This window comes from Corapipo altera, unplaced genomic scaffold, assembly GCF_003945725.1.
Source record: "Corapipo altera isolate COAL_440 unplaced genomic scaffold, ASM394572v1 268, whole genome shotgun sequence".
NCBI classification, from domain to species: Eukaryota; Metazoa; Chordata; class Aves; order Passeriformes; family Pipridae; genus Corapipo; species Corapipo altera.
Window position 1 is genome coordinate 4816943 of NW_020884901.1, and position 27986 is coordinate 4844928.

Sequence of the window (27986 nt, forward strand, 5' to 3'; positions counted from 1 at the left end):
AGCACCCTCTTCTCCCCTGACGCTGATTTATGGGATGCCAATGCTCTCCCACTCACACCAACCTGGCTGGGTTGTGGGTCTGTGACACTCCCTTCAATGCCTCCACACCAGCACCCACGACTGGGAGTCCCATCTCTGCCTGCTGCCATGGACCAGCCCAGTCCCCTTGACCAGGGTGAGGGCACATCCCTGTGGAGGCATCTCCATGGGGTAACAAAACCCAATCATCACCATGCCTCATTAACAGCTCTCAGCTAATCCTAATTATAGTCTGTGCCAAGGGAATCCCTCTGGGGACCATGGCACCCTCCAGATTTGACTCATGGGGGCAGGAGGGTGACAGCAAATAGGGGGAGAGGCAGACTGGCACAGTGCCATGCCCCTGGGCAGACCCTGCCCCACACTCCACAGGAGGTGTGTTTGCAAAAGAGGGGTGCACAGGGGGAGTGCTGCCTCTGACTCCCACGCTGCTTCACTGAGCTGCCCACAGGGGCCTTGGAAACTTAGCTCTCATTTATAATTTAAGCTCCCTTCTTCCTCTTCCCTTCCACTCTTATTTATTTTATTCTCCTTCCCCGTACACACTGCGGGAGAAAGCACCGGAGGGGAGCTGTGAATCAGAGTCCTGGGCAGCGGCTCCCGCAGCAGCGCCGTTTCAAAGCCCCATTATCATATATTGACCCAGGCTCTGACAGCCAGAGCCAGCTCCGCTGGGAAGGGTGAATTTCCCAGCACTGAGGAGCTCTGCAGCAGCTGCCTGAGAATGGGCGGCCAGTGGCAAACACACTGTCAACCTCCAGGGAGAAGGAGAAGGGTTTTCAGCTCAAGAGTTGCCCTGCACATCTCTGCCACCAGTTTTAAGCAGATTTGCATTCTGCAGGGATGAGGTTTTCCAGATGTTTTGCTTTCCCCTTGCTGCTGAGGCAGCAAGCTTTGGGCAGGAGATGCTCTCTTGTGTCATGGGTTTGCTTCCTCCTTCCTCCTCCTCGGATGTAACACACAGAGGAGATGATTTCCCTGCCCAGCTCATCCCCTCTTGCACAGGGGTGCACGTTAGAGAGTGATGAGACCGTGTAGTGGGGGCTTGGTCTGTGCCCTTGGGATGTACAGTGGATTCAGGCAAAGCTGATGAGCATCCCAACCTCACCTCCTCCTCCAGCACAGCCCACCCAGCATGGGGGGATGGCCCACAGAGCCAGGGCTTGATGGCAATCGGTGGTGACACTGCTGTGCTCAGCAGTGGGGATGCTGCAGCTGGAGTGAGAGCTGCATATCCCCAGATGGATTCAGCTGCACCCTGGGCAGAATAAGCCCCCTCATCTTGTCAGGTGCTGGGCACAAGTGTGCCTCTTGCCTGCACAAGGAGATTCCCCTTCACATCTAATGTTACTCTGCAAGAGAATGGCAGGAGTAGCCCCCACAGGACACACCTTCCTTGCACTGTGATTCCTACCAGGTTTGGATGGTGGCTCCCCACAGCAAAACCTTCAAGCACAGATGCATCACCTGTGCCATGGGTGAACTTCACCCCTGGATATGAAGTAGAGCTAAAGCTGGATATGGAAACCCCTTGTCTTCCAGGGATATGGATGATCTTGAACAAGAGTGTCCTAAGAGTGATCAGAGCTGGGATTGTAGCAAAGCCCAACCTCACCTGAAGTTCTCTGTACTTGGAGAAAATTCACCCGCTGCCCCAGGACTTTGGTCCAAGCGTGGCAGAGATGTGGTGACCAAGTCTGTGATGACACACCAGCCTGCCCAGGAGCCTGGGATGGGGGGGACCTGGAACCCTGCAAGGGTTAAAAGCCGTGGAGGCGGAGAGGAGAAAATGTTCTTCTGATTTGCTTAATGAACGTTAATTAAGAAGACAGAAGATAGCAGATTCCTTCAGGGTAGAGATGAAAGGCCCGTTAATTAAATCGGGAGAGCGAGGAGCAGGGCCGACTGATCCTTCTCGTGATCAGACCTGACAAGGCAGGCGTGGGGCAGGAGCGAGGTGTGCCGGAGCCCACAGCCCCCCATCTCCCACAGCCCAGCTCCAGGCTGGCAGCACGGCCAGGTTTCAACAGGGTGCACAGGACTGGGTGCCACCACCCACTTACCTGCCCCCATCCACCCCATGGAGCTGTGTGGGACCTGGGTTGGTGCCCTTGACTCCACTTGCATACGGAGTGATACTCTGAGATGGGCACATCCTGGTTTCCAGCAGAACCTTCTCTAGAAGGGATGAGCTGACCTTGCTGTAGCACTGGTGAAGACAGAATGGCCAGTGCCTTCCTGAGGAAGAGGAGGAGAAGGAAGTTTGGTCACTCAGGGGTTTGCCTCAGGTCCCAGCACCGATGGGAGCTGGGCACAGGTTAAACAGGAGCAGGTCAGAAAGGCACTGGCCACCACTTTGTGCCATGGAGGGATGAGGCTCTGGGATGGACACCTTCTCCCCATCCCTGGATTTTAGCACACAGGATGCCTCTCTCACAGAGTGGGCAGCTCCTGCCACAGGTGATTTGCCAAAAAGGGCTTTTCTGCCCACAGCTGAGACCTGGGAGGCTGTGGCACACTAATGGGATTCTGCTGGCAGCTGCTGCCTCCGCACCCGCACTTCCTGCCAGCTTTCAGCACAAGCTTATTTTTAAAAGCAGAGCAGATCAGCATCCCAAATCACAACCCAAAACTGCAGCAGCCCTACCTGGCCTGCCCCTAGGCTGTGACATCTTCCATCCCATCCTTTACCCGGGGACTGGAATGGGAGTTGGAGGCAGGTTCAGCTGCGCGATGCATTTCAAAGGGCACAACCACAACACTCTGCCACTCTCCCAGCACACAGAGAAAGGGACATCTGGGGTGATGGGGTGCTCCTTGTCAAAACTAGCAGCCCCTTGGGCAGAGGGGAGGAGAGGGCAGCTGCCAGCCCACCCCCCAACTCTGCTCACTGCTGGGCAAAAGACCCCATTGAGGGGGAATGGCATGTGCAGCGTAAATAACTGGAGCTGCTCTCGTGTGCACTGGCTTATTTTGTAAACCTGAACTTTGCAAAATGTCACAAAATGGAGAAATGAGAGGCCTGGGATGAGTAAATCTCTATTAGAAATTCCCTGGGATGGCAGCAGTCATGTTCTTGCTCGATGATGGCACATTACAGCCCAGCCCGGCTCGGGGAGCGGGGTCATGTGTGGCGCTGATTGCAGAAAGTATTTAATTAACACTGCTGTAAATACAGCGCTAGTGATGCCAACCAGACCACGGCGGGGCAGGATGCTGCTGAGCTGCAGGAAGTTTTGCCAAGGCAGGCAGGAGAAGATGAGGGAGGGCAGAGAAAATCCAGCAGATTTTGTCCCTGCCTTGCCGCAGCCCTTGGAGGCATCAGGAAGCACGAGGAGGATGGGACAGTGACACTGCCACCTGAGAGGGTGTCCCCTGAGCAAGAAGGCTTCTCCATCAGTGTCCAGACAAGTAGGGAAAACCCATAACTGGGAAACAAACTCTGTCCCAAAGCAATTGCCAGGATACATATCACGATTCTCTCCCCTGATGCACAAATGGTTTAGAAGTCACCTTTTCAGAGCTAATAATCCCCAAATTCTCTCAATACCTGGCAGACAGTGAAAATAGTAACATCTCAGCTTCACTCATGCATGACCACAAGCTCATCATCTCACTGATGAGCTGAATGACACCAAATCTGACCCAGCCCAAGGACACAGGGTGACAGATGAGCCATTGCTGTCCCCAGAACACACACTTCACCCATCTCATCAGGCTCAGGAGGTCAGGGACCACAACAGGAGGAAGGGCTGGGTCAGAGTAGGACCAGCCAGTTCCAGGCACAGCCAAAAAGGCCCTTTCCCCGCCTGAGCTCATCAGCAGCTTAATGACACCCGCTAAAAAGCTTCAGAGTCCCTAATCGCTCATCATATAACGGCTGCTCACGAGTGAGGCCAACCAGTACAAACCTCCTTGAAGCCTTTCTAATTAATGAGCAGGAGCTTAGGCTCTCCCAGCCCAAAAGCAGCATCCCAGATAAAACCAGCAGCCTCCTGCCAGCCCCGACCCCCTTGATAAACCCCTTTAATGGGCTTGTCTGCATCACCTGAGGGCACCCCATTGGCTAAGGAGGAACATCTGTCTGTCTGTCCTCCCCTGCCTCCCTGCTGTGGGTGGGGAGATGTCCATCTGCCCATGCATCCATTGTTCCATCCATCCATGGCGTCCATCTGTCCCCGTGGAAGCCATGGGATGTGCTTGCCGTGGCTGTCCCTAACCCTGTGCCAGATCTCTGGACATGTCCCCTGCATATCCCCACCCACGAGGTGCCCAGAGCATCCCCTTCACCAGGAGGGTGGGTGACAGCTGAGCAGCAGCAGATGCCACCAGATGGTCACCACAACCAGAGACCCGGATAAACTGATAACTGGGAGGGTGCTGGAGCCCCTCATTTCCTAAGTGATTCCCTGTACCAGTCCCGAGTGGAGCAAGCTCAGAATGGCGGCACTGAGCTGCTGCCCACAAAGCTCCCGGGACCTTTGCAACACTGGGACACCTGCATCAGCTCTACCACAAAGGTTTGTGGCTGCTGTCACACCCCAGGCTCTCCCCTGAGAGGGGCTGAGCACTTGCAACTCCTCACAGTGGTGGTTTCTCAAAGGGCTTTGGAACAGCAAACTCGGAAAGTGCTGGTGGTGGGCTTTCAGGGAGCTTTGGAAAAGCAGGTTTGAAAAGCACTTAAGCACTTTTTGAGCCTGATTTTCCAAAGCCCCCCAAAAGCCCATCGCTGTGACGAGCTGTGAGTGCTCAGCCCCTCTGCCTTCCCCTTCCCTCTCTCTCCCGTCAATCAGAGATGCTCCAATGTACTCTGTGACAAATAAGAAGTTGCTGTGGTACCTTTGACTTTAAAGCAGGAGAAATAACTCCTCTATAACGTGAGCTACCGTGTCTTTATATTCCCAAGCGTGTCTCTCGGGATCGGGGCTGGGGCTCTGATTTAATATTCTCATGGAAACCAGTGCCCTCATCCAATTACCACGGGGATTTCGGTGCAGTCAGCAGCTGAGCTGCCGGTAGCCCCCGGCATGGGAGTGAGCCCTAAGGGGGACCAGACCCACCGTGATCTGGCTGGAGTCACCCCAAAACTGCTGCGAGGGGGGTCCTGAGTTGATTTGGCACCCCCAGACAGGGGCTGTGCCAAGGACTGGTTTAAATTGGGAAGCACTGGGGGAAACTGGGAGAGCGAATGAAAGATGAAGCATCGCTCCAGGCGGCAGCAGAGAGCTCTGTGGGTAACATCCCTGGAGATTTCCACTTACCGCGGGAATAAAATCCCTCTGTTTCAAACTGGAATGCCTGCTGCTCCACATCCCCCTCCAGCCACGGAGCCTGGATGTTCCCTGGTAATCCTGCATCATTTATTTTCATTGGCTGACAGAAAAAAGTGCCGTCAGAAAAGCAGTGTTAACTGTGCTGGCTGGCATGGAAAACGTTGCTTTAATTGTATTTTATTTGGCAATAAGGAAACAGAAGCAAGAACAAACCCTCCAGATATCTCCTCTCTCTCCCCATTTAAAATTTCAATTTGGTGATTTTATGACAATGTTTCTGATAAAGCCCAACAAAGCACATTAAAGTGAGATAAGTGATTTATCCTTTTCAGTGACACGTGATCTTTGGACACATTTGCCAGTCTATAAATATTAAGACAGTTAAAAAAAAACCCAAACACAACCAAAGTTGTTTGTTGTGTTTTTTTTTTTTCATGTCAACTGTTATTTTTCAAACAGCAAACTCACTATTTTTTCCAACCCTTTTTTCCATCCTTCTGATCTCTAAAGGCAAAACCAGGAAAGTATTGGACATCCAAACCAAAAAGCAGCCTCACTCCCTCCAGCCCTAGCCTGGGCATCACATCATCTCCTACTGTGATTTTACACTTTCAAGGCCATTTCCCTCGAAAATTTCCCTTCCATCCTATTCCCAAAGAAATGGTGTCATTGATTTACTATTGAAAAGGGAAGAAGAGGCTGGCTCGTGCTCTGATGCCAATGCCAACTGGGAGCTGCACCAGCTGGCCATGATTTGGAGGTTCCCTGACCTTTTCCCAGCATCTCCACAAGTCAGGAGGATAAAACCTTCCAAACTGCCACGACATCAATGTATAAACCTGAGGATTTCTCTCTGCCACCTGGAATAAAAAATTCTGAGTCTTGACTAGCTAGCCCAGCTCAGTTCTCCCATCCCGAGCATCCTTCCAGCATCCTGCAGATTTATTTGCTGCACAAAGCCCTGCTCACACCCAGCGTGGCAGTGACGCCTTCGAAGCACCAGGTGTTCCACATGGTGCGGGGGGAGCTCGGGAAGGGGTTAATGGGTGGGCAGAGGCAGTGCCGGGGAGTTGCTAGGAGACTTGGGGCTTTAGGATGCTGGATGTGACGCTCAGCCAATGGAGGAGGCCTCTGAGGAGTAAATCTGCTAATTTGGGTGTCGATGATTGCCGGGGTTAGGGGTGGATGTGGGTGCTGAGCAGGGCTGACCCTGACCCCCCTCCTCCCAGCCCCACATCGGTGCTTTCCCGTCCTGCTCCTGCAGTTTCAATTAAACCACTGAATTAATCTCTTGCAATAAACTCGGCCGCTATTGCAGTTTGCTTTGGGATTCATCATCACTTTTCCAGCAAATACAGCAATTAAACAGAGAGGTCTTGGTAGGCTGGGAGGGAAAGACAGGGTTTCCCCAGGCTGATGGCTGGGATCAGGGTGCCTGCCCCCCCTCAGGGATAGCTTTTGTCAGCCCAAGGCCCTTTTGGGGGCTGCTGATAACGATGGAGCTGGGGGAGGCACTGCTGCCCCCCCTCACCTGCATATGCTCTTCCAGATGGCCCAGGCTGCTGCTCTCCATGTGGGAAAAGGTTTTAAATTAAAATCTTCCCTGTGGTTTTTGGCGATTTTTGGCTGGGCTTTTTTCCCCTCACTTTCCATTGCTCTGATCCATTTGCCATCATTAAGTGTAGATGGAACATCAGCACAGTGGAGTGGAGGGGGGAGGAGGGTGGGCACAGGGTGGTTTTCAGCCAGGGCCCTGCCCTGCAGGGGCAACCATGCACCCCAAAACGAGCCCCTCTCAGGCCAAGGTCAGCTCCAACTCCCCACAGCCCTCCTTGAATGCCTGGAAGCAGAATCACTCCTCTCTGGAGAGCCCCTGCTGAGCCCCCCAACCAGCCCCTCTCATCAGCACCAATGTCCCCCTGTGCCACCATCCCCTGTCCTGCCAGAGGGGTAGGAGGGTATCTTCAGATGTCCATCACTCTGGATATCCATCCCAGCAGGATCTGACCTGGCTCTGCTCCAAACCAGAGCCTTCTCCTGCCTATCAGCTCATGCTGTTCCTTCCACCAAGCATATGGCCCTTGGTTTTGCAGGGATGGGATGGGGCAAGTCACAGCCTTCCCTCAAAGCCCCAAGCCTGGCAGAGGAGCAAGACCCATGCTGGGGCAGGATCTGGCCCCTCCAGGGACTCTGGGATGCCAAGTTTTCTCAGAAACAGCGGATTACAGCACATCAGCTCCGATCAATACTCTGCCACGGCAGAAAGCAAAGGGAAAAGAGGAACAGAAAAAGGTTTCTCGGTTGCAGGGGATTTGGGGGTTTTGTTGTGTTTGGAGGGAGAAAAATAAAAGCCTGAGAAAGGGCTGGGCAGGAAGGGTCAGAAGGTGAACACAGCAGCCCCCCACCCCCCTGGGGCACTAATGCAGGGTGGGACCCTCTGTAACACGTGGGGTGCCAGGGAAAGCACATGGACATGGGGTGGGCATGGGGTGGGTACAGGGTGGGCATGGGGTGCTCCACCTCCAGCTGGTACAGGGGGTTTGCTTCTTTCCTCCCCAGATCAGGGCATCCACAGCAAAACCCTCCTGGCTTCCACCACACAAGCAGGGCAAAAGCTGGAGGAGAGGGTTTGGCAGAGGGGAGAGAGAAGAAGAGATGTTCAGTCCCTGGTCTGGTCCTGCTGAGACCCTCACAACGAGTGACCAGGCTTGGGGATGCTCTAGACAAAATGAGGGTGTTAAAGGAGGTTGTTTGGAAACCCAAATGTCTTGCAGGGGGATGAGCAGAAGAGATGCCCCAAGAGCTGCTGCCACTGACCCACTGTTGGCTGCAGCCCAGCACATCTTCACGGGTGGTTTGTTTGATTGTCTGAGCCATCGATTCATCCCGTGGACAAAAAAAAAGGCCCCGGCACAGCGAGGGATGTCCTGCCGCGCCTCTCAGTGATGGACACAGCACTCAGCCCTTGGGAGAAAGGCTCCTTCCCTGACAGCCCAAACGGCCTTTCCCTGCCAGGCGGGGGAGCCTGCACAGAGCAGTGACAGGGACAGCAGCTGGGAACACCGCGGGCTTCCCCCCTCCCAGGCAGGAACCCCCCCAGCACCCAGACTCCCAGCGGGGACAGCACCCATCGGGGACCTGGCAGGTTTTTGTCAGCCGGGTCAGCGGCCTGGTGAAGGACCAGCGAAGGACCATCCGGGCATCGCAGCGCTCTCCCCTCGGCTGCTTTGGGATGAGGCTCACGCGCCTCCTCTGCATTCTGTGCTCTCGCCGGCGCGGGGACGAAGAGCTTTGAAGGAGCTGCCCTTTCATTATTAATATGATGATGATGTCTGACGCCGCGCGTGTGCAGCGACGGCTCTGCCTCCGGGGGCACCCTGCCAAGGAAAGCGCACGCTGTTCCTCGGGGAGGGGTCGGGGTCCCCCCCCACGTCAGCCTTGCCCCCCGGCCCAGCACTGCTCCGTGTCTCGGGTGTGGTTCTGCCCTGCACAGCCCCTCGCTGGGCTGGACCCAGCTCTGGCCCCGCGGCATTTTGGGGATGCAGACCAAGCATGGTTGAACTCAACAAGGGGGGTAAAGTGTCACTGAGCCCTGTCTTGGGGTGTCCCACTCCCTGGGGTGTCCTCTCCCCTGACCCAAGGCAACCCCCTGCCCAACACCACCACTGCCACTCTGCTCACTGCCTGGGACCACAACATAGATGACAGTGTCCGAATTTTTTAAAAAAGACTCAGTTTAGTCCATGGATCTGATCCTGTGTTGCTTCAGCCATTTTCTGCCCCCAGGCCAAGCCGAGACCCCTGGGCAGTGTGGGCAGAGCTGGCTCTGGGAAGGGAAACACTGCCAGGAGCCGCAACTCCCAGCAGGACCCGCAGCCTCCCGGCATCCTCACATCAAACCTCTCTCCCGTTTTTGCCCTCAGGCCACAGCTTGAGACATGAATCATCCCCTCTGTCTGCCTATAGATCAGGGCTGAGCTGCTGACAGAACCCCTTCTCCACCTATCCAAGCCCCTGTCAGCCCCCAGGGGGGCCCGTGCCCAACGATGCCCAGCCATGGTGTGTGCCCAAGTCCTTGGTGCACCCTGAGCACCCAATCCCTCCTGGCACAGCCTATGGAGCGGAATCCAGGGCTGTGGGGCCATGGAGCTCATCTGGCCGTGGATGCCCATATCCATGTCCCCAGTGCCACAGCTACAGCCAGACCCCATGATGGGTAACAGGAGGTGACACAGCTCAGCGTGAGTCAGGGATGAGCCAGGCCAGTGTCCCTGCCATCCCCTGGCCCACCAGAGCATGGGCAGGGCTCACCCACGGCTCCCAGAAACACAGCCTTCTCCTCCAGGCAGGCACCCTCTATCCTGCTCATCGAGTTGCTCGGAGACTGGAAACTGGGAAAAGCACTGGGAGGGGCCGAGCCAGAGCCTCACGGGCACCCCTGTGTCAGGGTGCAGCAGGGACACCCCACACAGGGCAGGGGCTGCGAGGGGCCAGCCCTGCCTGCACACCCCTGCCAGTGGGCTCCCAAGCATCCCACCCCACACCACCTCCGCGATTCAGCTGTGGGTATGTCAAGGTATGTTGGATTGCAAATTAACCATCAGCCCTCTGCACGGTCCCGGCTCCATCTGCAGAAAATGAGTTGCTGGACTTGGAGAGTGTCCAGTTGTGCAGCTCGGCGTGCCTAACGCCCAGGGCTGACAAGCCACTGAATCACTCCTCCTCGCGCTGCCAGGCCACATGAAGCCAAGATGCATTTCTTTTTAATGATAAGTTTTTATTGTTTGGAGTTGAGCTAAAACAGCCTCCCGGGTGCCCGTGACCTGCTGCTTCCAGAGTGGCCGAGCAGAGCCGGGGGCTGAGCCCGGCTGGTGTGGGCACGTCAAACACCCCACTGGTGGCACGAGCTGGCCGGTCTCAGCTGTAAAGGGAAGTCCTTGAAAACCGTCTGTGGGGAAGGAGCTGGGCTGCCAGCCATGAGCATCGCCCAGTAAATCCACACACAACATCACTGCAGCCAAAGGCAGGATTTGCACCTTGCCAGGAAACAACACACACACACACACACACACACACACACAGGTACTGACTGCTTAAGGCAATGCCTGTGATTCCCTCCCTGCCCCAGAGAACTCTTTTGGAACCAGCCGACCCAGCATGCACCAACTCTTCCCCAAATGGGGTGTGTGTCCTGGAAAGAAGCTGCTTGGACCCCTGCCCCCCAACACACAAACAACCTGACACCCCCACACCTTACCTGCCACCACATGGGAGCTGCTGGAGGGTCCCAACTTGGGCTGAGCTCCAGGGACAGAGACCCAGGGGGGTTTGAATCAACCCCCAGCCCCATTGCGCTGCCTGCCCAGGGGACAGCCCCATGCTGCAGGACAGGAGCGTGCAGGGTGGATGCAGGGCCCCTCCAGGAGGGTTCCCAGGGGCTTCTCAGCATGGAGAGATAACCCAGCCTCCCCCTAGATGGATTAAGAGAGGGCTGAGCCATCGCTGCTCTCACGATGCTCCCCTGAACCTCTCAGCAACGCTCCTGCCCGCAGGTCAGACAAGAGGCAAATAAAAGATTTACGGGAAGTGCGGCAAAGCTATGGGAAGGAAAACCACATCCACTCGGGAGTGGCGGCACATCAGGCCGGGAGGGACTCCTGGCACGCAGGGTCAGCACCGCTGCTTTGGGCTGACAACGCTGGGGTTTGGGCAAGGGATGCTCCAGTGGGCATCGGTGTGACCCCGCAGGGAGGGGAGCTGCTGCCTCCTCCCCCAGCAGCCCGCACCAGCTTCCCACTGTGCGCTGGGCTTTGCTCCGAGCCCCCCAGCACTTTGGCTACCCTTGGGCACAAAGGTTATGGGGGGGTGGGGGCGTGCCAATGGCCCCCCTCTCTCTGCCCAGCACTCTGCCCATTCCTGCCCACCGGTGGGACTGAGCCCCGTCAGCGTGGGGGTGAAGGGGCGTATCTTTGGAAAGGGGGTGAGCGAGTCCCCAGGGCATCCGCCTCCCCCTTCGCCCCGCGGTCCCCTGTAGCACCCCTGGTCCCGCCGGCACCAGCCCCCACCTTACCTGCTGCCGCTCCCCCAGCTGCGCTGCCACATCTGGGCAGCTGCGGAGCCCGGGGCTGGAGGAGGGGGGATCGGGCCCCAGTCCGGAATGACTGGGGCGGGCGGGGGGCTGCGGTCTGTGCTGGGGGGGGGCGGGGAGACCCTCCGGGGCATCGCCGGGCGGGGGGCCCGGAGCGGGGCCGGGGGAGCCCCGGGGGGGGAGCGGGGCGGGCGGGGAGGGAAGATCCACCCCCGTGTCCGTGCCCGTGTCCTCCCTCCCTCCTCTTCCTCCCTCCCTCCTCCTCCTCCTCCTCCTCCGCCGCTGCCGCCGCCGCCCGTCCTCCGCCGCGGCCAGCCGGGCAGCGCGGGCGGGCCGGGGGCTGCGCCGCCGGGGAGGAGGTTTGGGGGAGCCTGGGGGGGTCCGGGCACTTACTTGGGCTGGAAGTTGGCGGCGAGATGGGGAACGAGCGTTGGAAAACCGTGGGAGGAGCCTCGCAACTTGAGGATGGGCAGCAGGAGAAATCGCAGGTACGGGGCGGAGGGCGGAGGTGGGGGGTCAGCCATCCCGGGGGTCCCACCGACTCCCCAGTTCCCCCAGCGAGCTTTCCTCCCAGTGCAGCCCGGCGCGGTGAGCTGCCTCCCGGTCCTCCCCGTGCGGAGGCCCCCGCGTTGCACCCCCCCGGCCCCCCCCCCCCCGAATTATTGTGTTTATTAACCCGCAGTCAGGGTCCCCCCCGCCAGCGCCGGGGCTGCCCCCGGCCGGGCAGCGGGCGATGCTCCGGGGCTGCCACACTCCTCTGCTGAACCGCTGCACGCTTTAAACTGCTTAAATAACCCTTTAAAAGGGATTTGGCATCTCAGCTCCCCGCGGCAGCCAGAGCCATCCCTCCCTGATCGGGGGCTCCCGGCTGCCTGGCCCGCTCTTAACCTCCGGGAGCGCCCCTGGTTTTTTGGGGGGAGGCCGGCGTTGCGGCGGGGTGCGGTGGAGCGGCGGCAGAGCCTGCGGTGACACGCGGGGGATCCGGCACGTGCCGGAGCCCGTTTGCACATCCCGCTGCACGTGTGCCAGCCCCCCCATCCCCGGCACGGCCCGGCCGCCGAGCACAGCAGAGCAGGTGGGGGATCCGAGAATCCCATAACGGTTTGGGCTGGAAGGGACCTTAACGCTCATCTCGTTCCAACCCCCCCGCCGTGGGCAGGGACAGCTTCCACTAGACCAGGTTGCTCAAATCCCCGTCCGGTCTGGCCCTGGACACTTCCAGGGATAGGCACAGGCACGGCTGCACGGCCGGGCACGCTGGGCGCAGGCAGGGTGGGAAGAAGAGGTGCTGAGTATGGGCAAATGTGTCTAGGAAGAGCTGGAGGAGAGCGAGTCTCCGACTGTGAGTGGAGGGAAGGAGCCAAGAGCTGGCAGTGCTGCCCTTCCTCCGCACCCCGGCGCTGGGCGAGGGTGGGGGGAGCAGCCGTGAGACACGCTCGCCCCCAGGTCTGACACTTCCTGTCCCCTGCCACCCGCAGTGAGGCAGGAAAGGGACTTTTGCCTGGCTTGTCCCTTCTGCACACCCCTTACCCGCGCCCTCTTCTCCCCGGTCAGCCCCTTCACGGGAACGGCTTTCGCGCCTCACGGGAGAGGGGCTGCGCACCCCGGGAGACCCCTGACCCCCCAAGAGAGAAACCTCACTCTTCCCTCCCCGGCAAAGCTGCCTTCCTGCGCGCAGCCCCTCCACGCAGGGATCCGAGCAGTGCCATCGGGCTGGAGCTGCCATCCCCCCGGCTTTGTGCCCCCCGTGGCCCCGAGAGTGAGCTGGGGAGGATGGATCCAGCCCCACCTCCCGTACGGGGCTGGACGACCCAGCCTGGAGCTGATGGTTCGCGGTGCGTTGCAAAGGATGCACAGAGTTTTCCGTGCAGCGATCCCAGCTTCTGTAAGCTCCGGTGAAATCCCAGCCCAGCCCGCCTGCATGCTCACCCACAGAGCCGGCTCCGCTGTGCTCGCCAGCCTTCCCGTCTCCTCTTCTCTTCCCGATCCGCAGAGCGTGGCGTGGGAGCGGTCGCAGGCAGGCTCTGGATGATGAAAAGAGCTGGGAACGGGAGCGGGATTCAGTTCATCTGCTCGGTGCCTGCGGGGAGCCAGAGGAGCGCGGCGTTGGGCTCCGGGAGGCGGCTGGGATACAGCCCCGGCGCCAGGCTGAGAACGGCAGGGCTGCACAGGCGGGGAGGCTGGAGAGGGACGGGGCAGTGGAGCAGAGCAAGGCAGGGCAGCGGCTGGGATGCAAAATGAGCTGCTCGAGCAGCTCTGGGGCAAGCAATGAGTTGGGGGGGCGGGGGGGACAGGGGACTGACCCTTGCTGCCCTGGGGTGCCTGCAGCGCTGGGTGGGCTCCAGCAGGAAGGTGGGGGTACCTGGGCTAAAGTTTGCTCCAGCAGCTGAGCCTGGGCAATGCAAGCCAGTGTCCCCCTGCCTCGGAAGCAGAAGAGGGGTCCTGGTTCAGGGGGAGAGCACCCAGGCAGCCGGATCGCTGCCTGCCATCCCACAGCAGCACTTGCCTGGTGAGCTGGCAAGGAGCAGTGACTTTGGCAGGAGCAAAGGGCACCTCCTCCTCAAAGGGCATCTGCCAGGGCAGAGCTCAGCCTCTCCTGCCACCACTCTGTCCATGCTCTCCAGGCACCAGCCACCTCTGGGGACAAGCCAGCTGGTGTCCTCCCCTCCTTTCAGGCTGAGTGTATCCCATCCCCAGCACAGGCTGGGAGGAGGCTGGGGGATGTTTTGGGGGCACGATGGGGTGCAGGGCAGCCTGCAGGTGGCTCATGCAGTGTGGCTGGGGCACCAAGGACACAGCCCCCACAGGTGACCGAGCACAGAGCTACTGCCTGAGCCAGTGCAGGGCATGAAGAGCCTGGGTCAGCTTTGCACCAGGGTCAAAACCATGCCTTGGTTTCTGCCTGGGGCTCTTTCCCAAGCTCCAGTCCCAGTTTCACAGCAGGTTTGCAAGTAAAGCTCCACTCATCCTGAGCACTGCCCAGTCTTCCAGCTTCTGCTCTCCTCAGGAAGGAGTGATTTGGAGACCTTGGTACCTCCAGCCTGATAGATGTCTCCAGAGGGATATCAAGAACCAGGGGCATGTCCTGCAGCTGCCTGAAAGTCTTGGCAAGAAGATCCAGGAGCCTGAGGCCACAGAACAGACAGCAGGAACCCCTGGGGTCATGAGGGCCGTGGCCATGGTGGGGCAGGAGCATGTGGCAGAGGCATCCACAGGGTCCAGTGCTGGGAGCTGGCCTTGCTACCGTGCTGGGGGAGTTTGGGGGGACCCCCATCCCTGTTTGGAGCGTTGCTGGTGCCGCTGACTGAGTTTCCCTCCTCTCCCCACTGCAGGTTGCCAGGTAACACAACCTGCCAGCAAAATGCCGTGGGACTCGTGAAGCTGCCGCCACTCAGAATCTTGTGGTTGCAAGCAGAGGGGCTAATTTTGGAAGGGGATTGGTCCCCTATTCCTGGTGCCGGTAGGAGGGCAGTGATTCTATGTCTTAAAGGCTGGAAAGCAGCTGGATACAGCTCCCAGTGTGATGGTAGACTTGAGCAGAGCTGCAGGATTTTGGTGTGTTAAAGCCCGGTTGGGATTTGTGTGGCTGTGGGAAGTGAAGCATCAGCCGTGCACAGCTCTGCTCTGGGAATCTTTACTGTTCAGAGAAGTCCCTTGGCCCATCCATGTGCCCCCTGAGCTGGGGACATCAGTGCAGTGGGGAGCAGCAGCAGTGGGATAGGAGGGCACAAAGTTGTGGAGCTGAAGGTGCTGTGATAGCCAGGACAGCCACAGGGACATGGTCCCCGCTCACCCCATGGATCCCAAACCTCCCGATGCTGGCTTTTTTTCATCAGCCTTCCCTCCTGTCAATTCTGTGCTTGCAGGGTGCTGAGGGGTTGGGTTGAGCTCAGGTCCTGGGTATTCACGTAAGGATCTCAGCAGTGGGCATCTTCCACCTCTGTCTGCCACCATCCTGCTTACTCCTGGGTGTCCCTTGTGCCCCCAAGCCAGGGCTCTGTGTCTACAAACACTGGGCAAACTCCTTGACCCTCTGCTTGCCAAAAGCTCCCCTTATTGCCTTTGACATCTTCTTTTATCGTGTGCTGAGGGGCTGAGCCTGGGGCTCCTTACAGAGCTCCCTGCAAGTGGCTTCCCCATTCAAGCCAGTGCTGTTTGCATCTCCAGCCTCACTCCATGGGCTGGGGAAGAAACCTGGAACATCCCCTGGGGCTGGTGGCCGGCCAGCCCCTCCACAGCTGGGGTCACCTTAATGCAAATGGTTGCGTGAGCGTGAATGAAATGAAGGGTGCTTGAAGGAAGGTGTCACTCCAGATAGATGTGCACAGGAGGGGACAGGGCCTGGGAAATCTTTGCAGATGCAGCAATTTTCCCCTCGTTTCAGGGGAAAGTAGTCTTTGTCTCTCTGAATCTGCAGTTTGCTGCCAGCCCTGCAATTCCTTATGACAGCTGTGGCCAGGGTCAGGGGAAAATCACAGCCTCCGTCCTGCAGGTGTAATGAGGAGGGGAGGTGGAGGGGGACTGGGAGCTGGCAGGATCGGGTGGCAGCTCACTCCCCCTGCACTGACTGTGCTGGCACTTCATGCTTTGCAGGGAGAAAAGGCTCTTGGTGGGCAATGGAGCAGCTCCCACGGGCTGAGCCAAGGGGTCTGTACAGCAGCGGAGCTGCTGGAGGGGCCCAGGGAGGGTCAGAGACCTTTCCCACAGCACCTTCCCCTCACCAGTAGGCTCTGGGACTGGTCTGAGGGCTTTGAGAGCAGCTCTGCTCCCCTCCAGCAGGCAGTGAGGGCGCAAGGGGGATGGGGACATGTGGCAACCCACAGCTGGGAGATGCCCCATGCAGAGCAGGTCCCCACAATGCTCAGGGCAACTTGTCCCCAACAACAACCCACAGCCTCCCCTTGCTGCTGGGACAGCCCTTGCCTCCCTTCCCCTCCCTGCTTTCCCTGCAGTTCTGACTCCAGGGAACACGGGGAGTGTTTTCCCTTTCTCTCCCCATATTTGTGCCCAGGGCACCAGGGAGCCCCACACGCTGCTCTCCCAGGGACCCAGGGCTGCTCCAACCGAGGATCACCACCGTAAATAAAACATGCCAGCGGGAGCTGGTGGCTGCCGTGCCTTCGCTCTCGTTATTATTTCATACCCTGCTCCCAGGCGGGTTTAGCTGCTTTGCTCACTGAGTGTTCACCCGTGGCCTCCACGTTCCTGGCAGAGCCTCAGGGCTCCCTGGGGTCTCCCACCTCCCCTCGTCTGTCACCACCCCCTTGGCCAACCTTGTTGCTGGGCCCCCCCAAAGCCTGTGGGGGTTTGAACCTACCTCTTGGAGGAAGGGGAGCGGGATGGGTCTGTCCGGGTGGGCGCTGAGGGTGTCTGTCTCTCTGCCGACAGAGGATGAGCTGCGGGTACATCCTGTGCACCGTCCTGCTGTCAGTGGCCGTCCTCCTGGCGGTGACAGTCACGGGGGCCATCCTCTTCATGAACCACTACCACACGCCCGTCACCGAGTCGCCCCCCGTCATCAGCACCAACCCCGAGGAGGCCAACGCGCTGGTGACCATCGAGAAAGCCGACAGCTCCCGCATCAACATCTTCATCGACCCCAACTGCCCCAGCGCCGCCGGCACCCTGGGCCGCATGGAGGGGCTGCAGATCTCCCTGCTGCGCGCCGTCACCGACCACGACGCCGAGGCCAAGGCCACTAAGAGCCAGCAGAAGGCCCTGCTGGTCACGGTGGCGGACGAGGTGGCCAAGCTGCTGACACACGCCGTGCAGCTGCGCGCCGACTGCGACGGCCTCAAGAAGGGGCACAGCGCCATGGGACAGGAGCTCAGCGCCCTGCAGGGAGAGCAGGGCAGGCTCATCCAGGTGAGTCGGGGCTGTCAGCGCCGTTCGGGGCTCCCTGGGGATAGAACACCCTGTCCCGGTGTCCCTGAGGGCACTGCTGGTTGCAGCCCCTGCCCATGGTGCCTGGGGGAGACCTCCGGCAGAAGGAGCTGAGGTTGAATGTGGGTTCTTGGGAACTGCAAGTTGGGAAGTCCCTCATTGCCAAACCACCCCAGTGCCAGTGAGCTGGGCACGCAGCCTCCCACACTGTGGTTCTCCTGGCTCTGGGTCCAGTTTGGAGGTTCCAGTCAGAGCTGAGCACAGCACAGGACCTTCCCAAGGGCAGTTCACGCAGCAGTCACCCTCCCCTTATTTCCAATCCCCAGAATTGCCAAGCCGATGAACTGTATTCCAATGCTTACCTGGGTATGCTGGGGGTCTGCCAGGTGTTGTAGCAAGATCCAGGGCACGGCTGAGTACTCAGCTCCATGCCCGACCCTCCTGGTGCTCAACTCCCTCCATCCAGAGCTGTTTGTTTCTCGCTGCTTCACTTCACTCCCCATCCTGCTGCTCTGCCACAGCCACCCCGTGTCACTCTCCCAGCCCGGGTCACCTCAGGGAACGATGAAGAGCTGGTGGCTGCCTCAGGACACGGCTATTCCTGCCACCTCCGTGATCCTGTCCTTTGCCCAGAGATGCTCTTTATCCTGAGGGGTGGCAGCACTGACACACCCGGGTTCAGGGATTTCTCAGCCCTGGTGGCAACAGGCACTATCTGAAGCCTGACCCACAGTCAAAAAGAGATGCTGTAAGGGAACTACTGTGGCTTTATGTCCCCACCAGCCCATGCCCTGGCAGGGAGCACTGCTGAGCCGTGGGAGCAGGCAGAGCATCCTCACAGTGTCAAGGGGCTGGGGCATGGAAAGGGTTTAACCACATTTAACCACAATTCCGTGTCCCCCCCGTTTGTCCCCTGCCCACAGCTGCTCTCGGAGAGCCAGACCAACATGGCTCGGTTGGTGAGCTCAGTCAGCGACGTCCTGGACACGCTGCAGAAGGAGCGGGGCGGTGCCCGGCCCCGCCTCAAGGCTGACCTGCAGCGAGCACCGGCCAGGGGGGCGCGGCCCCGGGGCTGCTCCAACGGTGAGACTTCATCCCTGCCAGTCCCTGGGGAGAGGGATGTGCCTGGCGCTGCTCTCGAGAGGGGGAAAACCACCCAAGATGGGGCAAACCACCCTGGAGAAGGGATTTAATACAGCGAGGGGGCTGGCAAGGAGGTGGAGGAGGAGAGAGACAGGGAGGTGTGTCCTGGAAGGGGGGGTTTCTCACCACGTTTCTCACCAGTTGTCTGTAAACCAGCACAAAAACCACTTCACACCCCTGCAGACTCACCTGCTCCCCAGGCAGATGTATCTGGGCCAAAGGCAGAGCAAGGAGTGACCGTTTGCCTCCATTTGGGTGCAGAGGGTGGCCCTGCACAGGCTCGAACAGTCACATTTATCAGCGTTTGGTTGAGTTGCAGCTAAGACTGTCCTGGGGTCGTGAGCACATGCCCACGCTCTGCCCACAGCCCTCTCTGGGCATCGGCTCCCCCATCCCCAGCTGGGTCCCAGCGTGCCCTTGCCATCACACGGGGGACGTGGGGTCAGTCCCTGCCAGCTGCTGGGGGCTCCCCATGGTGCAGCGTCCCCCTGGGCACCGCTCACCATGAGCATTGGAGGAGAAAGGAAGGAAAGAGCAAGGCAGCACCAAGCAGCCAACTAGAGCTGGAAGCGAGGTTGGGAGCCTGGAAGAAATGGCAAGACACTAAATTAGATCATTAATTAACCAGCTTTCCTCGTCCCACCCCATCCCAATGCCACGCTGCAGGCTCCCGGCCCCGAGACTGCTTTGACATCTACGCGAGCGGACAGCAAGAGGACGGGATTTACTCCATCTTCCCCACACACTATCCCTCCGGCTTCCAGGTCTACTGTGACATGACGACGGACGGGGGCGGCTGGACGGTGAGCTGCCACCAGGCTGGGGGACACCGGGGGATGCCACCACTGGCCACGGGCTGGCCCTGTGCTGGGATGCCGGGGGTGGGAGATGTCAATTTTGACGCTTGAATGTGTCATTGGGATCTGGCATAAATGCTGAGGAGGTCTGGCTGCATACAGGGGCCCAGTCAGTGCCCCTGCTGGCAGCATTGACTGAGCTTCCCAGCAGTACCAGCCAGACCCCTGAGCTGGAGCCCAACAGCCCTGCCCTGGACTGGGATGGGGAGTTTGGCTGGAGCTGGAGGGTGGTTTCAGGCAGGGAGTTGGATGCCAAGGCATCCAAGGAGTTTGTCCTTCTCAGTGGGGCTGGGGCACAGTTGGGGCACAGCGTGGCTGCAGTTGTGCAGCCACGGGGGACGTGGCTCTGCTTTGCCGTGTCTTCGTGGACACAGTGAGCTGGTGCTGGGGCTCAGGTCAGACCCCAAACCCAGCACTCTTGGCCTCATCTGAGGCCAGGGTGCCTGGGGCGCCTGGGATGCTGCGCTGATTCACTCTCTCCCTGGCTGCCCTGTCCGATTCGCTTTGCCACGGCGGCTGCCACGGCCCTGTAATCACAGTAATGGGGGCAGGGAGCAGGGGGAATAGGGGGACATGTCAGCACCAAGCTTGGAGCCCTCCCATTGCCCCAGGGACCACTTGGGTGTGAGCAGCCTCCCCTTCCCCAGAGGGCATCACCTGGGGTGCCAGCAGGGCAGGAGGTGGTCCCAGGGAGGTGGTGGGGGCTCAGTGGGAGGGGTGGGCAGGCAGCCTCTGCCCCGGGGACACGCTGAGTGAGCTGAGCTAGCCAGCACCCCTCCAGCTGGGTGCTCTAGGAAACAAATCCCCACTATCTGATTTCCCTAAGCAGCTTTGAGTAGTGCCAGGAGGGAGCTTAGCCCCCCTGCCCGCAGGGACTGATGAGCCTTTGACCTCCCAGAGCCCACCCTGTGCGGGAGGAACCTGTGGTCTGTGGGTTGGTACCAGCAGCTCAGGTGGGGAAACCAGGGCACAATGTAGCCCTGGAGACCTCATCTCTTGGGGGCTCACAGAGGGAAAAGGGGAGGACCTCTCTGGCTCTTCAGGGTGTTGAGGGTCTTTGCAAACCCCGCGCACAGTCTGCACAGCCTCCACCAGCCCCAGCCATGCCTGAAGAGCAGCCCAAGGTGATTAGCGAGACACTCAGAGGCTTATTTAAAGCTGCTGCAGCCGGGAGGGCTCGGGCTGAGCTGGGGAGGGGGCGAAGGAAATGATTTTAAGCCCAGCAGCACCATGGAGGCCTGAGAATGGGATAGCACAGCACTGCCTCTGACACCACAGCCAGGCAGCACCTCGGCTCTGCCCTGTCTCAATGGGATGAGGAGCCAAACCAGGTGCTGAATCCCAATGTTCCAGAGACAGACACATCCAGAGCAGGGTCAAGAGCACACAGCCCAGGCTCCTGTTTCTTGTGGCTGCTCTGCAGCAGCAGGTCCCAAACATAACTCTGGTCCCTTGGGTACAGGGGTTGTCTCAGCCACGTCCCACAGAGCTGGGCACGAAGAGGGTCCTTGTGTCCACTGGCTTATCCAGGCTCCAGGTAAGCCATGGCACAGCAGGGTGTCGTGGTGCAGAGCCTGGGAAATTTCCCTCCCCTCCTTCTCTCTGGAGCGATTACTCCTGACATTTGGGCTTATTTGCATGTGGGTGGGTGGGTGGAAGTGATGGCAGCAGCTGAATCAATTTTGACTCGGGAGCTTGGGAGCTGCTGAGCTAAGCTTTAGCCTGCATGGACAGCTTAGAGACCACAGGGCAGGGGGAAGAGCTCACTGGGTGCTGCTCAGCACCTCCCTGTCCCCACGGTGTGATCTGCAGTGCCACCCTGTCCCCTCACCAGAGGCAGCTTCCTGGTCACTCCTCATCCCCTGCCTCGGGAAGGCTGAGCAAGGCACAGCTGTTTTATCCCCCCTGGTCCTGCCTGCCGGCAGTGGGGCCACATTTGCAACTGGTGGGGATGTGGATCCAGGTCAGTGCCCTGTGCTGATGGGAACATCCCCATCCTGTGCTCAGCACTGACTGTAATTGCAGTGGCTGCCCTGGGCTGACCCATCCTCGTGGCAGCGCCGGGGTCCAGCTCTGTGATTGCCCAGCCTGACCCTGACTCCCTCCTTGACACTCACCTCCAGCACTTTATTAAAGTAATAATGGGATGATGGATGGCAAGGAAGGCTCAGTGTCTCTGGAGACTTCAAAAAGTTGCCTTTTCATGTGCTGTTTGTCTTTGGAATGTCTTTGCAAAGGCCACACGCTCCTCACAGTGCCCCTGAGTCTCCATCCAGCATCTTGGCCCTGTAAGCCATGGTGCCACAATGGCTGTGTGCCTCAGCATTGTTTTCCATGTACAGTGCCCATTGGGAAGTGGTGGGAAAGCTGAAGGATGCAGAAGAAAAGGCTGTGCCAGCAGGATTAGGGCTGTGGTAAAGTTAAGCAACAGCTTCCAGCTTCACGGACACCTGCCGTGCTGGGCACAGCTTCACCAGCTCATCCTTCACTGGAGGGGTCCCAGAGCAGGCTGGGGGATGAGCAGACACTGATGCATTGACACATGGGCTGGGTAGGCTGAAGGCAACTGGAGAGAGGAGCCTGGGGAAAAACCTGTGGTTTCCAGAAGATATGATTTATGTGTCGCCACAAACAGGGACGAGATACTCCTGCTGGTGGGGACAGGCAGGAGCAGCTGAGTTCCTGGGATGGGCAGTGCTACCAGCTGTGGTGATCAGCACTTCCCAGAGACTGGCCCTGCAATGCTCTGGGATTGCCTTGTCCATGGCTGAGCCTGAAGATGGTCTCCCTGCTGTGATGGGGGTCAGAGGAACACTGTGTGGCCAGGGCTGTGGGATCTGTGCCACGGCTGCCAAAAACCTGACCAGGAGCCCGAGCACTGCACAGGCAGAGAAGTGATGGCAGAGTCTGTCCCCAGACTGGGCCTGCCTGGGTTTCAAGCACACCACGAGTTTGGTGAAGCTGAGGGAGAGGGAGCAGAGCCCTTCCTCACTGCCAATGCCACAGCAGGCACAGGCTGACGCTCCTGTTTTTCTCTGCTTTTAACCCATTTTTCTGGTTTGGTGCCTTCGCAGGAGCCTGTCCCTGTCCTGCAAGTGTGACCAGGGGAGGCAGAGAGCGAGGGAGATAAATATTTCAGCCTCGCCTTTAAAGGGAAGGAAATCCTTTTTGCTTAAGAGGGGGTAATGAATATTTGATGAGGAGGAAAAGAGCAGCAAGGCAGGGCTTGGAGGGTGATGAGCCTGTGGGTCTCCAGTGCCCCCAGCATCCCAGTGCACCCAGTGTTCCAGTGCACCCAACATCCCAGTGCAGGCAGCATCCTGGTGTGGGAGGCAAGGAGGAGTGCATGGTGGATGCACAAATGAAGCACGAGAGGGACTGTGCATAAGAGATGATGAGGATGGAGCAGGAGACCTGGGAGGACACAGGACCTCCAGCACCCGCCAGCCCTTCCAACCCAGTTCCAATCCCCCTTGGGGACGAGCCTGGTGGGCAGGGGGGCACTGAGGGCTCCTCTGGGGTGATTCCTGATCCGTGCCAAGGCTCAGCCAACGGAGCCATGTCCCTCATGCTTCCCTGGGCACCACTCAGGCAATTGGGCTATTTAAAACCACGGGTCAAAGCCGATTAAGAGGGAGCATTGGTGCTGCATCCACTGCCTTCCCCACACGGCAGCGCCGGAGCCGACGCTGGCTGGGGAAAATCAGCTTCAGGCCCCCGTCCAGCCGTGCTGTCCCCCTTTCGCAGCAAGCCTGAAGAAAGCCCCTTTAAATGGGCTTAACCACAGCTTCTCAAGTGCTCAACGCAGGGATAAAAATTAAGGCTCTAATTCTAGAAGGTAAGTACAGCAGGATCAGAGCCGGGCCACGCCGAGGAGCGTGTCGGAGCCTGCGGCCAGCAGGCACGGCCCCGAAAATGCCCGTCTGGTGAAGGGCAAACTGGTGTGAAGCTCATGAGGGATGAAACCCTGCATGTGCAGGAGGGCAGGAGCAGCCCAGGGGAGCAGAAGCACAGTGGTTTCCCAGCCTGCGTCAGGGCTCACCAGTGTTCCTGGAATTGGGGTCCAGCCCCAAAGACGGGGTGCTCTGCCCAGCCAGGGCATGGGATGGCTTTTCCTAAATCACTGAGTGCTCCCCACCACAGCCACAGGAGTGCAGAACTCGGTGGGAGTGGGGCAGACTGGCTCAGCCAACTTTAATGCAATTAATCCAGGACTGGAGGCTTAATTAAGTTCAAATGGTCAGATACGAAGCAGCATTTTCTGGATTGCTGTCAATAAATCAAACCCGAATAAAAGGGGATAAAAGGGGATGAAACACACAGGACACAGCACACTGATGAGCAGATGGCAGAGGAAAAGGGAAAGGCTCCAAGGAGAAAAGACATGCTGAGCCCCAGGATCTGGAGGCTCTGCAGGGGTCGGGGCAGTCAGTGCCCCCCAGATAATTTCTCTAGGAGATAAAATCTCTGGGAGACTAATGATGCCATCACAGGGATGATGCCTTGTAATGGGGTGGCTGCCCAGGAGAGCGTGGAGATCCAGGAGGGGGAAATCAACTGCTGGGTTTTACAGAGCTCTGAACACACGCTGTTGGCAGGAGGGCTTGGACTGGTCTGGGCCGCACGAGCTGCAGGACAGAGCTCAGGTCATGCTGTCCATCCGTCTGTCCATACCTCTGCTCCCATGTGCCACAGCAGACCCAGGCTGGTTGGAGGTGGGTGCAGTGTGCTCACCACTCCCAGGGGCACAGGACACCTTCCCACAGGAGCATGCCACAGGTTTCTGGGGCTCTGCTCCAGAGGGAGGATCCTGTGAAGGGTTTTATCTGAACTGACTCACCCACCCTGGGATCTGGCAGGTGATGATCCAGCATTTCCCTGGGGACCTCTCCCCAGCATCCCTGTATAATGACTGAGCATCCCTGTGTAATGACTGGGCTGATGGGGTTTAATTTGTGCCTGTATGTAATCAGGCAGTGGCAGGGAGTGGTGGGCAGCATGGTGGGGAGCATGGGGGCTGCCCGAGGTGCATGGGCTTGGAGCAGCCCCACAACTGATGCCCTGTGTGTCTCCCCAGGTGTTCCAGCGGCGGGAAGATGGCTCTGTGAACTTCTTCCGTGGCTGGGAAGCCTACCGGGATGGCTTTGGGAAGCTGACAGGAGAGCACTGGTTAGGTGTGTGGGGCTGGCAGTGCTCACTCCTGGGGTGGGCTGGCAAATCCTGGGGTCCCCTGAAGAGGTCCAGGGTTTCCTTTGCAAAGGAGGGCACACCAAGACACCCTCGGCCAGCGCCCATGTCCTGGGAGTGATGGGCTGGGCAGGCAGGGAGGGTGTCAGGGGGCTGCACAGGGCAGGGAGGCAATGGGGCTGTTTGACCCCAAGCTGAGCGTGTGCCCTTGGCTGTGCAGCCAGAGTGAGGGATGGAGGGTGGGAACCACTCCCTGTCCCACCCCAGGTCCCCTCCCCAGGGCCCACTGGCCACCCCATCCCCAGAGGGATCCCTGCACTCACCCCTTCTCTCTGCTGCAGGGCTGAAGCGGATCCACATGCTGACAGTCCAGGGCACCTATGAGCTCCGCATCGACCTGGAGGACTTTGACAACGGCACTGCCTTCGCCCACTATGGCAGCTTTGGGGTGGGGCTCTTCTCTGTGGACCCCGAGGAGGACGGGTACCCCATCACCGTCACCGACTACTCGGGGACAGCAGGTGAGGCAGCAGAGTGGGGGGACACACATGGTCCTATGGGGCAAGGGGAGCCCACAGCCACCAAACCCCTTGCTGAGGTGTTCCAGTCTCCTCTGGCAGTGGCACCAGCTGTATCCCTGCGGCTGCAGGGAGCTGGAGGCAGTTAACAGGCTTTTGCAGGAGGAGACCCATTGTAGGAATCCCACTGTGGTGCCTAGGAGAATCCCATGGGGCAGGGAGCTGGCCCAAGCGCAGGAAGGGCTCATCACATCTCCTTTTCCCTGGGACAGGTGACTCCCTCCTGAAGCACAATGGGATGAAGTTCACCACCAAGGACCTGGACAACGACCACTCGGAGAACAACTGCGCCGCTTTCTACCACGGTGCCTGGTGGTACCGCAACTGCCACACCTCCAACCTCAACGGGCAGTACCTCAAGGGCCACCACAGCTCCTACGCCGATGGCATCGAGTGGTCCTCCTGGACCGGCTGGCAGTACTCCCTCAAATTCACCGAGATGAAGATCCGGCCCATCCGGGAAGAGAATTAGCTGGATGGCAGGAGCCCCCCCACACTGTGCCCAGCCCCCTGCCCTTCCCCACCACCCTGCAGCCCCGTGCCCCCCACCTGCCATCCTCCCCATCCTCCCCGAGGGCTGGCCCGTCTTTGAGGGGCCTCTGGGGAGCACCTGCCCCCAGTGAGGGTGACTTTATCTCCCAGGCATCCACGGACATTGCTGGACCTTTGCTTCCCACTGCCATGGCTCCACTGCAGCCAGAATGGCTCTGTCCTGGCCAGAGCGTGACCCATGGCTGGTGCTCATGCCCCAGAGAGGGCAGTGGGATGCAAGGATTTGGGGAACAGTGCCCAGCAGGGTCCTGCAAGGAAGAGAAGTGGCTGCCTGGAGGTAGGGAGGGATGCAGTAGCCCAGGTAGGCTGAGCACCTCTGATCACCTCTGCTCCGGGCACAGACTCCAGGCTGTGGCCTCACCAAGGTGGTGAGTGACTGGGGGCACTTGCCACGGGGAGCCCCAAGACCTCCAGAGTCCCCCAGACTGGGACAAGGCTGCTCCACAGTTCCAGCTCCCCCCATGGTGCTACTAGTGATGGGGAGGGCTCAGCTGGGTCAGCCTGACAGTGCCAGTGATTCTTTCTCTGGACTACAGAACATTCACCTCTGCCCCTGGAAGAGCAACACAGCTGGGAAGGGACGACTACCAGCTCCTTAGTCCCTGTCATCCCTGTCCTGCCTCCTGGAGCCTCCCCTTGGGTCAGAACACCCCAAAGCAAGCTGGTGCAGTGCTGCAAGGATGGTCACCCAGAACTGAGCATGGCATGGAGCTGTTTTGGCAGCACTGGAGAAATGGGGAGCACAGCAAGTAGGAGGAGGAGGTGAGGAAGGTTCACGTCCCAGCACGGCTCTGCCTGCACTTCGCAGCTCCTCCCTCCCTACCAGACTCACTGGGATTCATGTCGGCCAATTCCAAAAGCTGTGACCTTTCCCCAAACCCTTGGCTTTGGGCAGCACAGACACATCCCCCATGTGAGCCCCCTCCGCTCACTGCCGGCCCGGGGACCCGCATTCATTTTCACCCCGGCTGAGCCGCGCGCTGGCTCGGCACCTGCAGATATCCAAAGCCTTTCATTTCCTCAAATCCCGTTAAGGTTTTGCAAAAAGAAGCCCCGAGTGGGGCTTAGCATCTGCAGGGCCCTGATAACTGGGCAGCAGCAGTGCCACGCACCAGCCAACCCAAGCAGGAGCCGCTATGGGGTGTGGGACTGATGTCTCCTGCTGGCTCCCTGGAAGGACTCAAATGGGGGATTTTGTCCAAAAGAAAACTAGAACCAAATGTGAGAAGGCTCTGAAGCAGGGAGGGAAGGAGACAGCAGGGACCCAGTCACCCTGTCCATCATTTTCTGCCTGTGCTACAGCAGCGGTGGGGAGCAGAGCCCTGGCCCCCCGAAACATTGTTGGACAGATGGATGGACTGAGGAGGGGAGGAAAACTCCCAGCGTCCCCATTTCCAGAGGGGTTTAAGGCATGGGGAGATCAAAGGCTCAGCTTCCCAGCTGTGCCAGGTTTGTACCGCCCTCCGTGATTCTTCTTTTTTTAAGCCTTCCCACCTCAGATCCTGTGCTGGACAAGCCCATTCACCTGCTGGGTGAGTGTCTGTCTGTCTGTTTTGCAAGGAAAACAAGGACAAACAATGTATTGGGATTGCTTTTCCCTGTTCCAGAGACATTCCTCAGAGCCCTCAGGTGAAGATGAGCTCTGAGTGCAGGCACCAGCTCTACCTACTCCAACCCTGCCCAGAGCAGCTGGTCAGGCTTTCTGGAACGATGGAATTTGGGGAGCTCAGCAGTGGCATTTCCCAGCTCAAGAGCAGGAGCCCTGACAGCTTCCCAGGGGCTTCCTGTGCCCCACTGGACCTCTCCAGAAAGGGTCCCGCCTGCACCCATCTTTACTTCTCGTTCATTTATTTTGTGGAGTAGCTGTAGCTGTGTTTTCTAGCACTTGCCTTTGGGCCAGGAAGGCACATGGAGCCGAGTGCTGAGTGAGAAGGCCCTCCCCTCCCCAGACCCCTCCACTGGTGTGTGTTGCCACGCCGGGGAGGGGACACCGTACATCGGTTTGTCGGTAGCACATCCTTGGTAACTGCCTGTGTCATCCGGGACCCCCCAATGACTTTGTTTTGACTTGCACGAGAGGTATTTAATCCATGCCAAGACGCAGGATTTCCCAGGATTATTCCCAAGAGCGCACACATTGCTCCATGGCCCTGGATTAGGTTAAACCCGTCCGCGGTGACACCTCCTCGGAGAGGGGAGGGCAGGGGCGACTGGGGGTCCGGGGTGTGGCCACGTACCTTCCCGGCGAAGCCCTGAGCCAGGTCGTGGTGTGTAGCAGTGCCGTGAAGTCTCTCTAGGTCGTGTGTGAGTGTGTCCAACGCTGTACATGTGGACTTTCTAAACTCCTTAATAAAAGGATCTCATCGTTAGCCAGCGTCTCGGCGGC

The 27986-nt window shown here is 58.9% G+C and overlaps 1 protein-coding gene across 1 annotated transcript; it reads left to right on the forward strand.

Annotated features, from left to right (window-relative positions):
• Positions 1-11725: 11725 nt before the first annotated feature.
• FIBCD1 (fibrinogen C domain containing 1) lies at positions 11726-27969 on the forward strand. Its single transcript, XM_027650337.1, has 7 exons — positions 11726-11888; positions 16789-17265; positions 18207-18366; positions 19093-19229; positions 24361-24457; positions 24812-24991; positions 25261-27969. The coding sequence occupies exons 1-7, from the start codon at positions 11817-11819 to the stop codon at positions 25518-25520; spliced, it is 1383 nt and encodes a 460-aa protein (XP_027506138.1). The 5' UTR covers positions 11726-11816; the 3' UTR covers positions 25521-27969.
• Positions 27970-27986: the final 17 nt, after the last annotated feature.